The sequence below is a fragment of the Notolabrus celidotus genome, chromosome 7 (assembly GCF_009762535.1).
Source record: "Notolabrus celidotus isolate fNotCel1 chromosome 7, fNotCel1.pri, whole genome shotgun sequence".
Classification (NCBI taxonomy): domain Eukaryota; kingdom Metazoa; phylum Chordata; class Actinopteri; order Labriformes; family Labridae; genus Notolabrus; species Notolabrus celidotus.
The window spans coordinates 18,265,889-18,280,890 of record NC_048278.1 but is presented as its reverse complement, the minus strand read 5'-3'; the positions used below and the strand labels follow the sequence as shown (position 1 = coordinate 18,280,890).

Sequence of the window (15,002 nt, the reverse complement as noted above, 5' to 3'; positions counted from 1 at the left end):
TTATTTAAAACATGGATTTCTATAACAAAGTTTCTGCAATAATAGCATCATACCTGTGTATGAAGAGGGGCAGTTGACGGCCTTCGAGATGATCGTCCGTTCTCAGAGTCTCGACATTTCTCTCGTCTGTCCCTGCCTCTCTCTCGTCCTCTCCCCCTCTCATCTGACTCAAACCTTGAACCATAGATGTCTGTTTCATCCTGATACCTTCACAAACACATTAAATAAAAGGAAAGGATACAACATAATCATACATCTTTCACAAACCTAACTTACTTTGTATTTTTCTGACTGAACTTTCAAATTACTTTGTGAAGGCATCACACACACTCCTATTTCTTTACTTGACTGAGGTGATTTGTTACAGTCAGATCAATGATATCTTCAAAGTCTCAAGTGTGAGAGCTGGATTCTACACTTAAGAAGGCTGCACAGTAAAAAGGCTCTAGGTTCAAACCTCTCAGATAGAATTTTTCTTGTTATCTATTTTAACATGGATAATTTACTTTAAATGTAACTGCCCTTTTGTTCATGTTCTTTTACATGTTGAAGTGGAACTATCACCATCCAGTCTAGTCTACAGTACCATAACTAGTACCACCAACCTGTAAGTCCTAAGCTTGTGATCCCTACATGGGCTGGGGCTCTGGTTTCTCCTCTTCAGCCCTGGAAGCTCTTCCTCTGACTCCAGGTGGATCGTTGGGATATTAGCCAGGACGATGTAGTCTTCCATGGTCATCCCCACCTTAGTTCATAAAGATTTATCAATATTTTATATGATAATGTTGAATCTCTGACAGAAAACACATCAAGGCTGAGAAGCTAAAGTCATGCTGATGGCTCTGACGTTAGAATGTTGTAAAAAACGAGAACAAATAGGTATTAGTTGTTGTTTAAAATTTACAGGCAATTAACAACTCCAATTCCAGGCATTGTCTGGATGGCAGCAAATGCTGCTTTAAAACCTCTGTATACTGTTCAGCATTAATGGTGCCTTCCCAGATGTGTAAGCTACCATGCCACAGGCACTTACCCATCCCCATACAATCACAGATGCTGGTTTTTGAGCTGTGAGCTGATAACAAGCAGGATGTTCCTTCTCTTCTTCAGATCAGAGGACACAATGTCCATAATTACCAATGAGAATGTCAAATTTTAACTTGTCTGACCACAGGACAGTTTTCTATTTCAGTCTTTTTCAAATGGCTCAGGTCCAGAGAAGTCGCTGGTGTTTCTGGATCATGTTTACATATGGTTTCCCCTTTGCGTGGTGACCTGGTCACCCATTTAACATGTAATTTTGGATGCAGCGGCAAACTGTGTTCACAGAAAATGGTTGCAAAAGTGAATTTGAGCCCATGCAGTGACTTCCACTACAGAGTCATGTCTGAATTGGGGTGGCATTTAACTATATTAGCACACTAACATTTGCTAATGTAAGCCAAATACAAGGTACAACCAATTAATATAATTACTTGTAATAACTGTAAACTATAAACTATGTAAAGTTATAACTTGTATGTAATTATGAGTGTTAGATATATTAACATTTGTATGCCATGAAGGCAATGGAGGAAAATGTGAGGGGATCATTAGAGTCAGTAAGGTTTGTCCTTACACAACTTGGACAAGAACAAGTAATGCCTTATAAACTTACCTCCTCCACTTCCACTGCGTCCTTCTTGGGTTCAGAGATCAGTAAGGCATCCATGCCTCTCCTCATGGTACTCCTGCTTCTTTCCCCACTGGCATTATTATTTCCCTTATTGCATCTGTCAGTTTCTGTGGGTACAACCGGTGAGAGTGAACCACCAAGCACCTGAGTGTCTACACCTCTTAACTGATGTCTTGATGCTGAAGAACCTCGACAGGGCTGAAGGCTAAGTAAGGAGTGTGAGGACCCCTGCCAGGAGCCTTGAGAAGGACTCAGTTTGCTTTGTGTGCTGTAGCCATTTCTGGGCGGAGATACCTCACGACTGTTGTGAGACAGAGTGTTGGCCGAACTGTTGACAGCTGTTCTTGTCCGAGGAGATGCTTGAGACCCTTCATTTGAGTTTTTCTGTATGGTGGAGGATCCACGGCGGGAGAGAGACTCCAGGTTCCTGTAGAGTCTTTCAGAGTCCAAACTGTGTTTGTTGGAAGCTTGTGACAGACTCCTTGAGGCTTTGCTGTATCTCCTTTGAGCATCGTATTCACCGTTCTGCAAATGGAAGGAATCAGTATGCCTGTGAGATGGAGTGGCTCTAGAAGGTGAGACTGTCTGAGAGATAATGGACTCTCTCCTGCGGCTTGGACTGGTCATGCCGGATGTCTGCCGAGATGGGCCATGTGATGGGAGCTGAGAGGAGCCATGAGATGTGGAATGGGAACAAGCTTGACTCCTGGAGAGGGAGCTCCTTCGCTGGGTCATCACAGGAGATTCAATTAACTTGTAGCGATCTGGACTCACAGAGCTGTGTCGGGTTGGTGAATTCCTCTCTGACTCAGTTCCACGTCTAAAGTTTGAGTGGTAACTATACCTTTCAGGGGATTCACTTCTCCAAGATTCTTGGATGAACGTGTCTTCATTTCTCCGCTGGGAAGGCACACCCAGGTTGACATTCCTGTAGGGGACACAGGCTTTAGGCTCGGGAACATAGTTGGTAGGGAGAGGACGTCCCCTCTCGTAGTAACGATAGTGCCGTTTGTTGGCTTCCTCCATCTGCCGCTGACTATCCCCTCTTCTGTCTGGAGAGAAGTAGCCACTCTCTTGTTCCCTGTCTCCTCTGGTATCTGAAAATCAGGTATGATCAAGACTGATTTCTGTAGATTAAGACAGCAGTAAACCTTTAAAATTGCATTTTTGACATACCCGACGGCCGGCGTGACCTGTCTCTGCCACTCCTCTCATCCATCCAGGCGCTTCCAGTTCCACGATGAGGAGAAGGGTCCAACCGAGTCATATCTCTTTGGGCTAGACAGTTCCTCCCTGCGCTGAGGGATCTGCTTCTGTCTGGATAGTTGCAGGGACTTGGAGAACTGGAGGAAAGTAATTAAGAAGCATCACTTATGCAGACAATGAATCTGGTGCAAACACAGTGTTTTCCATTCTAATATATTGTTGTGGCAAAAGGTTCCCAGTGGGCCAAAAAAGCTCAGGGCCTCTTGCAGTGACTTACATCAATACCCCTCTTTAATGTACTGTACTTGTAAAAAACTTGAAGTTAAACACTGAAGAGTAGTGGAATCAGGTGCATACCAGCATGCAAATAAAGCAATAAACTCCACGTGTGTATACACTCAATACGCTATGGAGTACGCCTCCATAGGAAACTGAATAATCAGCTCATGACCTCTGCTTTTATGTAATTTCCAAGCACTTTCTGTTGGGCTGGCTTTTGAAACCTCTTTTTATAATAGTCAAAGTCAGTACGGACCCGAATACAATGGTGTCATATCAAAACTTTCCTGTCCATCAAAATTTGATGCTGGTTCAGGATTACATCATCCTAAATTACACCATCCTTGGTCTGTCGTCCTGTGCACATCATCCCATACAAATTTCCCCAGTAGACTCCATTAACTCCAACCCCAGGATGAATCATATCTTGTGTCCCCAAGGTGCTGATCTAATTTGAGCCTTTAGCAGGTTTGCTATGACACCGTTAATCTCAGTCAAATTATATTTTATAAAACAGCAACAAGCTCACTGATATGAGTAGAATGACTTCAAAATGCATTGCTAATGCTAGACAACATTTTGAAAATAGTTTTTTAATGCAAGTTCAATGGTTTTGCATACACTAGATTAATTCGGTTTGAAAAAAGTATTTCAACAATATGTATTTTTTCTGTAAATGAGAAATAGCTTTTTTGCACAAACAAAAACACATATCGATGCTCATGTGAAGTCATTTGCCCAATTGCTAAAAAGTGCACTGGATTGGAATTGGACACCCTGCACTTAATCAGCATCATGAGAGAGGTGGTGGTTTTTGTGATTTGGAGTTTTGGAGTACAAACGTCTCTGTTGCTTGTGAAAGGCCAACATTTAAACTGAGATTTTACTACAGTGTGGCCTCTTTCATTGGCCACTCACTCTTTATTTTTTTTTTCAGGTCGAAATCTTTGTCACCTGTGCAATAATGTCCATCCCTTAAATACAGTGCTAAGATATGACATGACGTGTTTGCCTTCACGCCTTTCTAGCAGAACACTGCATTGTAAAATAGTCACATAATAATCAGATATAAATGCATGTAAATGCAGCTTCTTTTGTAATATTCAGAGACATACTGGTCATAGTGGCTAAGGAGTCTCTCCTTCTGAAACAATGTTATATCATTTTATAAATGCCCTCACTTTAAAGGCAAACTGTTCTAGCTAAAATAAGTGCTTTCTAAAATTAGGATAGGGGATACTCTCACCTGGATTGTATGTCAGGGTCACAGATATTAAGTTCCCACTCAGGACTCAGGCTGTGGACCAGACTCCATTCGTAGGTCCAACCACCGCTGATGTCATCACTACTGGCATTTGAGGTCACCTCAGACAGCACATGATTATCATCATCTTCATCCTAGTTTGTGCAGCACAGAAACAGATTTTTAAAGTATTCGGATATATTTGTAAGTCTCAAACTTTTGTTTTGAATATTCAAAAAACAAGATGGACTCAAATTGCATTAAGTTTTGACAGCAATGTCAAAATTGAATAATTTGACTGTTGACGGTCTTTGTTTTTAAATTTCCCCCAGCATTCAAAAGATCCAGTGTCTCAATCAGTAGCTCTGAAATAAGAGAGTAACTTGCACCACATTATGAGCCTGACAAAAGATTATCACAGCTACCTGCTGAATGATGTCTTTTATCTTCAATGTTTCAGAGAATAAACAACACAAGCAATGACATTTAACCAGAAAACACCAATATCCAAGGTCTTAACATGAAGGCACTTACCACTTACTGTGACTTCTCATTGTCTTAAAGCCAAATCTTCAGTGAAGTCTTTCAGCAGCTCTCCTTCCTTCTCCCTATTCGTTCTAGCTAAGCCAATACTTTTAGTCCACGCAGGACGTAACTTAAGCTAGTCTCTGGTCATGCTCATCATTATTTCATTGCTCTAGTGCTTTTGCATCACCAAGACCGCCCATTCAACTTCTTTCTCATCTTTATCTTAATCCTACTTTTAGTTTTATTTCACCAACAGGCATCCTGCAAAGGCATTTCCTTGTTTAAGCTCCTGACTTTTACAGTAAAGCAGAATCATTTTTGATTTTGAATCAGCACAGCATTAATATTTTAGTTATAACTTAGATAAGAAAGAGTTTTCTGACTGTATTCCACTATATCATTTAAATTAGGTAGGCCAATGCTGTTTCAGGGGACATGTTTGCATGTATTGAATGGGCATATCGGATTACCACCCATTAGTAATTAGCTCTTATTAATTTATGATTCAGAATCAAATGCCACCTTGTCGTGTTATCCTCCTCCCTTGTCAGCAGTAGTTTCACTTTGTGATTCAGTTGATCTTGTGAGCTCAGTGTGCATTATATGGAACATCTTTATTAAACCTGTACCATTGGACCATTGCAAGCCATTAAAAGTACTTGACCCTATCGTTTATAATTTCCAAAGATTTTGACCATTGTTTGATCGTTGGAAGCAAATGGAGGTCACTTGAGGGCTAGAAAAAAAGAGTTGCTCTGAAAAGGTGCAAAATACAAATTAATGGGTATTCACCAGTACTCTCATCTGTTAAGAGCAAGAAAAGCCTTTACTATCTGCAGATGAACCCCCAGAAGGATGGGTTATCTGTTTATCTCTGTAGCAGTACCTTTTATTACGACAACATTGGATATTTATTTCTAATGCTAACCATGCAATGCTCATGAGAAGAAGCATTATTATCCTTTGCTGCATGTTAGCTAGCAAAGGAAGAACTGTCACAGGAATTTCAATGGCTGTAGTGAAATTCAGTTTGGGAAATCCAAGATAAAAACTGCTGCCTTCCAAGCCCCCAGGAAAAACTCAAGACCAATTAAAGCCAATTTTACATAGTGGCCAAACCATGTAATTTCAAGAAGTGGGCAGACACATGATGCCTGCTGGCCAAAAAAAAAGACTTATTACCATCCACTTGTATGTACAAAGAGTTGTCTTTTAAATCAGCAGATATCTTTTAGATTCAATAACTTCCCTACATCATGCCCTTAAGTTGTATAATATACCAACAGAGCTGAATCCAGTCATTTTCCTTACATAATGCATTAGGGCCCCTGAGGTTAGGACGAAGGGTTTCAATGCCATTGCTGTCGTAATTTTCATAACGGGTCGTCATGTGAAAAGCCATGCTGATGATCTGGGATATTTAGCTGAGCTGGTTAGTCTTATGTATGGAAAGCGTAAGTAGACATGCATCCATATATATAATTTATTTATTGCGCTTTCATAAAACTGAACCTGACCTAAAGCCATTAAATATGACTGCTTTTTGGGGGGCAAGAAGATACTTCAAAATTTTGATAGTAAGTTACCAAGTTGTGGTGTGTTTTCAGATGTTTTCTGTATTTTCCATGACAGCATTTTTTCTTTGTGTTAAGTTGGTGTTTGTTGTTTTAATTAATTTAAATCCAAATCTAGAAGGGAACTTTCATACCAATAATACTTTTTTTTCGTTTCTGTCTTCCAAATGGTGATTTTATTTGAAGCCCTCATCTTTTTTTTCTCATTCTTTTTCTCTGTCATTGTGCCTTGCAATCCTTGCAATGCCTTTCCCACTTGCTAGCTTGATAATCAGTTAGCCTTGGTTTACTTTTGGTGGCAACAGTAGGTCAGAAAGCACATACGTATTTTTGGTAGTAAATTAAGCTTTTTAAAAAAGCACTTTAAGACTATTGATAACCAAGTGCTTCACAAACACACAGTAGGCACTTCACCCTGTAATTTATAATTTCCACACAGTACTATTAGTATTGTTATAGGCCCTGCTGTGTGCACACACTGCCAGTAAAACCCATAGTAGCCCAGAGAGATGGGTTGATTTTGAGATTGCATGAACAATGATTCTAAAAAATCACTCCTGAAAGAGAGTCTTTGTTTTTTACAAGTGTTCTGAGGCATTATGTCTATTTTCTAGAAGTTTTTTATATAGGTCTAATTTTGTTTATAAAATCTACTGAGTAGTTTGTGTACGTACCAACTCTTGTGTGCCGTCCTGTGCTGCAGCAGCGGTGGTGTCGGTGCTGAGGTGCATATGATCCGGCCTCAGACAGCAGCCACAGCGGGAGGGGTCAAAGGTGTTGGGCCGGAACTGACGGCAGTAGTAGTCTACAGCAGAGGTCGCTATCATGATCCAGTAGGATCCAGCCTGTCATTTGTTGTATTTGACTGGATATTCTCAGGTACCTATGCAAAGACACAGACTGAATCATTTGTATTTATTAAGATTTGAGTCATCTTATTTCCCATGGGGATCGGCAGGGTTGTGGGAACAGTTTATTTGCATAATATGAACAACAACTATGATCAAAAATGAGTTATGATTGAACAGGCTATGAGAGGTTATCATTAATTACTTTGATACCTTATTTAGCTGCATATACACGGATAAACAGTTGTACAATTGAAATAATTTTGGTGATACATTTATTGTACAGAACTTGTCACCTCCTTGTCAACAACAGTACACAGTCTTGTAAGGAGAGTTTGTTTGCATAGTTTCTCAAATTTCCTGTCCACTGAAACATACACCTCTACTGATGCGATAGTTTTACACATCAGAACAGAACATTGTGACAGTGTATAAAGTAATTGTGCAATGTACAAAGATAGGTAACTTAAACAAGCTTCATGTAGAAATAATTAATGACTTGACACTTACCTTATGAAGGCTGTAGACAAAAATTAGAAGCAGTGTTATATATTGTATTTCCAGGATGAGATCCTCCATAGAAAGCCCAGTTTTGAAAATGGTTTGCTCCAAGGCTAAAGAGGCTGGAGTCTCTTATCATAAAATAAACATCCATTGGTTCCTACATTGGCACAATATGGTGACTGTGTCCTATCACATATCAACATCTTTAGAAAGTGAGACAAAGCACTGACTCCTCCTGACAGCTGTCTTATGGATAGTGGCAGACTTACTTGACAGATGGTTGCTCTGGCAATTTATCCACCAACAATGATGAACAAGATTTAAAATGTTTGAGAATTACAATAAAAAGTAGATTACAGTTTTTAGATACAGTTTTTATACATTACAGAGCAGGGCTGTGTACAAAAAGTAGATTTGTGTTAGCAGTAGCACACATAACCAAAGACATGAGATCTTTTGCTGAATTTATTAAAAAGTATGATTAAACTCATGAAGCCCTTTTGTTATATTTGGTAACTGAGCAAATAAGTTATACCCAAAACCTAAAACTGGCAAACGTATTTAAATGACCATTTCTGTGAGATCAAAGACATTAGACTAGTATAAGGTTATAGGGGTAATATCAAGGCAAATGGGTAATGAAAGAAAAATGGGCAACACAAAACAAGACTCAAGAATCAATTTGGAATCCAAAAGTGTTGGAAAGATACCAAACATGTTAGTCTGATGAATAGAAATGTGCGCAAGACAGAGACCTATAGAACTAGTATTAGTTTCATTTGATGATCCTCGAACAATTTATGAATAGAATAAAGCACCTGCACGGAGCTGGATCATAAACGTCACACAGTTTATATATACTGTATTTACATATGTACATATGTATTTACGTATGTATGTATGTATGTATGTATGTATGTATGTATGTATGTATGTATGTATGTATGTATGTATGTATGTATGTATGTATGTATACATGTATGTATGTATGTATGTATGTATGGTGTACTGTATAGTGTACTGTATATTGAACAGGTGGTTATGTGATGCAGAGCCCTGAGAGAGTTAGCAGGACTCTGATACAAAGCAAAGGGATTTGGTCTTACCCTGAAGGGATTCTAATGTGCGTGACCTCCATTTACTATTCATTATCCCGCTTGTCATCCAGCCACCAACTAAAGACACTAACAAGTTGACACAAAATAATAATTAAAAGATGGTTTGTTGTTTTAACAATGTTTTATTTATGCAGCCAAAATTTCGTTTCTATGGTCGTAACACTTTTATAGCAACAGATTCTAATCAGCCTCCTTGTGGTACAAATAAACATTAACTGAAAATTTCAATTCACGGTCAAGTTAAAAAATTTGCCTGCTTATTGTTGAAAAGTACATCCACCGAACATTTCCATTTAGGGTGAACAGCACTCCACCAGGAATATTTATGATAACTTTTATGTCCTCATGAAGCTCTCCTTCCTCTTGGGACTTTGTAGATGAAACACATTCAAACAAAAATTAGGCAAATGTCACAGCCTTTCACACCACTGCTACATTCACTACTGCTTATGTTTCTTTGTAGTGATCAGTAACTTTGAGATGGTAGCTCCACTGTCATTGTGTAGATTGCAGGACAGGATCTCACTTTTGCTATCTGCTATCAGAGATGGTTTGGGTCCAGTAGCTCCTATGAAAACAGTTTGCAGGATCAGTTGAGGTTGTTACCATTTGTCAGTGCGTTTGTGTACTTATGTGTGACTAGGTGCATGTGTCTGAGTTCATGTGTGTGTAAGTGCACATACAGTGCTGGGACATAAACAAACTGAAGACAATCATATACATGCAATGGCTTTGATGTACTTTTTTTTCCTCTAAGTTTTTAAAGTTTAAGGAGTTCATTTATGCAAGCTTGTATTTTGTCATGCAGTTCTGTGGAATTAAACCTGTAAGGCGGAGGAGTTTCATTAAACATTTTCTGGCAAATAAAATGACAAAGTAAGATATTTTTGTCCTCCACTGTGTGTCACACGCATTGAAACTACATTTAGCTTCTCGGTTACCAGTCAGGGAAACGGGAGAGTAGATACAGTATCCATGGAAATTCACTAAAGTTTAGCTCAAACAACTTAAGGAACTTTTTTAAAGTAAGTAAACATTGTTCAAAGACTTTTTGAAGCTACTTTTTTCACACCCACATACTGTACATGTCCACTGTGAACAAAAATATCAATGAATAGAGGCTCTCTGCACCAATTTTTGCATCAGTAGACTGTAGATTAAATATTTGAATAGTATTAAATCTTAAATGATGAAATAAGTCAATATTAAATTAAGGTATGCAGCCTGAAACTCTCCTATGCCCTGTCTTATCAACCCCAGTGTCAGGGTCCTGGTCGGACCTGCTATAAAGCTCCTGTGTTATATAACTCCTTGTTGCAGTATCCTGCTAACAGTACTCTCTGCCATTACACTCAGTTAGCATTCCCCACTGAGTCCCCACTTGAACCCTTTAAATTCCCCTCAATTAGTTAAAGGTGCTCCTCCATACTAAGGCTGTTTTCACCAAGTGGCAACCTCTGGACTCAAACGATGAAGCCAATGCGGAAGTACTATAAACTGCAATACATCGAAAATCCGCTTGAGGCTGGCTGCAGAAACACCGGAAACCACATTGACCTGAGTGGGAAAAAGACGATCTTTGCAGCATTAATAAACATGTTTACAGCCTGTTTCAAAAAACGGCTTGGCCCTACGAAGCTAATCTCTCTAATGGCACACACTGTATGGGGGGTGATTTTTTTCTAATGTGACGGTTTCAGAAGATATTAAGATTGCCAGTTTTGCCCAAATAAGGACATGACTGACGTGACTCCCGGTCGGGAACTCATAGCTATTGGCTAGGAGGCTCACGCTACGTCACACTCTGCCTGGTTGAGTTCCGCATTTCCAATATGGCAGCTGCCGTCGATTTGCTTCAAAACAGCTCTCAGGAACAGATGGGTGACGTCACGGATACTACGTCCATATTTATACAGTCTGTGGTTTTCACACATATGGCTCATTTGCTTTGATCCCATTCAGATGGAAAAAAATGATACTATGTTAACCTCCATATACTTTTTGGACATTGAACTGATATTTGAAATTATTTTATGAGTTAATAGGAACTAATATATTTAATGCCTCACATTAACATTGCTGATACTGATATATGAAAAAAAAAATATTAACTTTGCTTTGCTTTGTTTTTCTTCATTTAACACTTGTATCATGTAGTCCACCCTTCAGAGATTCATGGACATGTTGGGGCATGTGCTGTGTGCTCAGCTTTTAACGTGTATTTGTTTTGGGTCGGAGTTACAAATATAGTCACGTGTTATTGATCATTTTGCTCTGCATCACTCTGTCTGCTGGAGTAGAAATAAAATGAAAACACTCAACAAAAAGCAAAAAGAACAGGGCTACATAACAGAGTCTTTCAAAAGAAGAACGATCATAGATGATTAATTAAATTCCCACAGTGATCACCTCAGCACAGAGGGCAAACATTGATCCAGCACTCCTAAACTTGATCCTACCCCTCACCAGAGGCAAGTATTGATTGTTACCAGTATTTCTGCTCAGAACAACCTCCTGAGCTTAACAACTTTAACCATCTTTTTAGCTGTTAAATCGACAAGCCCACTCATTTTATTAATCTATAATTCTTGTTTTTTTAAAGCACTGCAAATAATTTTTGTGTCAAATCCTGCTGCACCCGAAAAAAAAGGAGTGGCTGGTCACAGCTTGTACATGAAAGATTTACATGGGTTACAATATATATGAATTCTTCCCTGATAGCACACTTGATTCATACTTTAAATGCAGTGTATAATAAGTAATGAGGAGTTTCTAACACACTCCAATGCTGATGTATGCATACATAGGAAGAGATTTAAGTGTCCTCAGATATTTTGGTGAACAGTGTGCAGAGCAGAGGAGAGTAAATTACAGCAAGAAACTGCTGCTGAGTCAGTGGATCTTTGAAGATGGCAACAGATGTTCATATAAAGAAATACATAACTTAATGACATCACAAAGAAAACCCCAGAGTAGAAAAAACTGTCCAAATCTGGTGTTGAAAGTGGCCTCTGAAGCCTGAAGGGGTTATTTCAACATATAGAACAGCACAATTCCCCATCTTTAAAGTAAAGTTTGCTAACACAAACTCTGGCAGTGTTCACAAAAAAAAAGGGGAGAAGTCATTTTTTAAAAGCAAAATGGTACACATGGTTTGTATATGGGACTGATTACAACCCTTTCTTCTTAATCTTGTCTACCCTTTCTTCGGTCTACTTTAGCAGAAAAATGTTGACCTGGATCAGCTCTCAGAGTGAGTAATGAAGCATCCACCTGCTTCTGAGTAAATTGGCTCTTGTGGTGTTTGAGGGGGAGTCAACAAGCAGGGCCACAGAGACAGTCGGCACTACAGAAAATAGCGCTGCTTATCAAATAAAACAAAAGACTGGGGAGTAAACTTATCATAATGGTTTTCAGGCAAATTCCATAAATGACCATGTAAATTTCCCTGGGGAAACAATGTGTGCGTGTGTGTGTGTGTGTGTGTGTGTGTGTGTGTGTGTGTGTGTGTGTGTGTGTGTGTGTGTGTGTGTGTGTGTGTGTGTGTGTGTGTGTGTGTGTATGTATATATATATATGTGTGTGTGTATGTATGGTGTACTGTTTGTTGAATGGACACAATGAAAGGACAGTCCAAATTGAGAGAGATATACAGAGGTGCCTTACACTATTTATGCCACTAAAATGCATCCATATCTACCACCTAGAATGCTTATGTTTTTACATGGCCATGTTTTGGCATTGAGGAAGGTCTGTCTTTCACCTTTCTTAGCTTCACATCTCACAGCATGTCTTAATACTCTCAGCAAAAGTCTGTTTTTTGAGACATTAACATTATAAACTCATTATTTAAATGTTACTATCTTTATGTGCAACCCACACATTTCTCATGTTGAAGTGTCACCCCTTTATGCCTGTAAAACTTTCATCAGTTATCAAACTGTTGTAACACATAGAACATTATGTTCCTTCAACATTGTGAGTTATTCTCAGTGCTCCCACTCCTTTTGTGTGCCCACTTATTTAATCCCTTCCCTCCAACCTGTGCAGACACTTATAGCTAAGTCCTATATTACTGTACCCCAAAGTCCCCACGTACGCCACACAACGCCCACCTGTTGTCTCATGGAACTACAAAGAGAGGGGTTTTAAAAATAAACCGTGTGGAGATAGAGAGCAAGCATGTGCACTTATGAGCCAATGAAAGTGCAGAAAGAAGAGAAAATAAGGTCTCCATGGAAACTAAAGAGTTGTGTCTAATTGGCAATAACATTTCACAGAGGTTAAAAAAAAAATAATGCCATATGGACATGGCTAACACTGTGCTGCCATGGTCAAACAACATTGCCATTATTCATGTATTAATGATTTTGATTAGAGAGACTGGTGGTGTTTTTAAATCTGTCTGCTTCATTTCTCTGGACGCCACTTCTCTTTTTTGTCTATTTCTAGGATGAATGGTTACCAGAAACGAAAGCAAGAGAGATTATTTTGGCACAAAGGTAGCATACCAGATTGATTCAGCATCCCACACAGACACATGCAAGCAAATGCACATACACAGGCAAACAAAACTAAACCAAGCTGCCAAAAGAAAATCCCTCTTTCCATGAGAACTTCAGTATTTAGTCCTACTGGACTTAAGCATGGACATATTCACATGTCATCTCAGAGGTCCCATAATATATCCTTACTCTGATTCTTCTAAAACTTGTGCAATGCAGAAAAATATCCAACAGTTTTGAACACAAACTTCCAGCAACCCAAAGTAATCTCTTAAATAACTTTTGTTTGACAAACAAATCTCCAAACCAGAGAAAAACACAGAATGTAAGGCAATTTACTTTGAGACACAATCAAAATAGCAGCTGATTATTTTTCCTTAGATAAACTGATTGTCAAGCTAAACATTTTCTGTTATACTCAATAACTTGATTCCTCACTTTCAGAGATACTGGATGAGTGATGGTTAAAGACATATCACTGTTATGTAACCTTGGTGAAACCTGTCACACCACACTCATATGATGTCACGAGAATAACTGGAACTTAATCACCTCTGTTGACATGGGATTGCATGAAATGAGGCTGAAGAAAGATGACAATGAACTGAGAGAAATTAGAGCATCACTAATGTTTAGTGTAATTTTTCCAATTATAGCTCTTTATGGAGTGTCAAGGAAAAACATTAGATGAGAGCTGCACTCATGGTCAAGTTCAAGGTAAACTTTCTTAACCCAGATGGGCAATTTGTTTAACAGCCAGCAGTGAATATGCTATCAACAATTCTACATGCAAAGAGCACAGAAATACACATGTCAAGAGAGATAAAGAATCACATGATGCTAAATGATTTCTTGAATCTGTTTCCAAGACTAGTGGTGATGTATAGTTTTGTTTGAAAATCCTTTATGACAAGAAACAGATTTTTTTGTTTTTTGGTGAAGTTGAAGGAAGAGTATGAAAATTAGTGGGAGTTGTAGAGATCACAGCACGTATTCTCCTCAGTGTCCTTAAGATACTTGCTATTTAATTTAGAGTGTGCAGAGCACTCTGTGCTTTCATTGGTCAATGATGTGACTGAACACATTGTGAAAAGTAGAAATCAAAATTCAACATGCTAGACTTTATTGTCGGGAGGTTGTGAGGTGTCCCAGATGTGGCCTTGATTGTCGTTCACTATGAAACAATACACTGAAAAAATTATAGATTTTCGGGGCTAACGGATCCTGAACCCCTATGTCTATTGGATCGGGCAGCATTCATTCATATAACATACAGTATGCCTTTGGCATCAGAAGTTCTGACTCTCATTCCAACCCCAGCTTGATGAAGGTAACAGAACCACATAATCTGCATAAAGCAGGGATCTCCTCAAACATGACACTTCACATCTACTCCCTACTACCTGTTTCTTCTCAGCTGCCCTGTCCAATAAAGGCAAAAATGCCCCAAAATATAACTCAAAAAAATAAATAAACAGTGTTCACAAACAGGTTCTTAATAATCTACAAAGGCTCCTATAGCC

General features: G+C 38.9%; 1 protein-coding gene across 1 annotated transcript in view; it reads right to left on the bottom strand.

Annotated features, from left to right (window-relative positions):
- The window catches only part of LOC117816496 (myosin phosphatase Rho-interacting protein-like), a 34,843-nt gene that overhangs the window by 5,973 nt on the left and 13,868 nt on the right, over positions 1 to 15,002 (bottom strand). The window contains exons 4-9 of the mRNA XM_034688789.1: positions 7,180 to 7,388; positions 4,407 to 4,558; positions 2,852 to 3,018; positions 1,658 to 2,772; positions 606 to 745; positions 54 to 207 (exon numbers count right to left, since the gene is read on the bottom strand). Of these exons, the coding sequence (XP_034544680.1) occupies positions 54 to 207; positions 606 to 745; positions 1,658 to 2,772; positions 2,852 to 3,018; positions 4,407 to 4,558; positions 7,180 to 7,332 (1,881 nt within the window). The 5' untranslated portion in view covers positions 7,333 to 7,388. The remainder of the gene's footprint in view (positions 1 to 53; positions 208 to 605; positions 746 to 1,657; positions 2,773 to 2,851; positions 3,019 to 4,406; positions 4,559 to 7,179; positions 7,389 to 15,002) is intronic.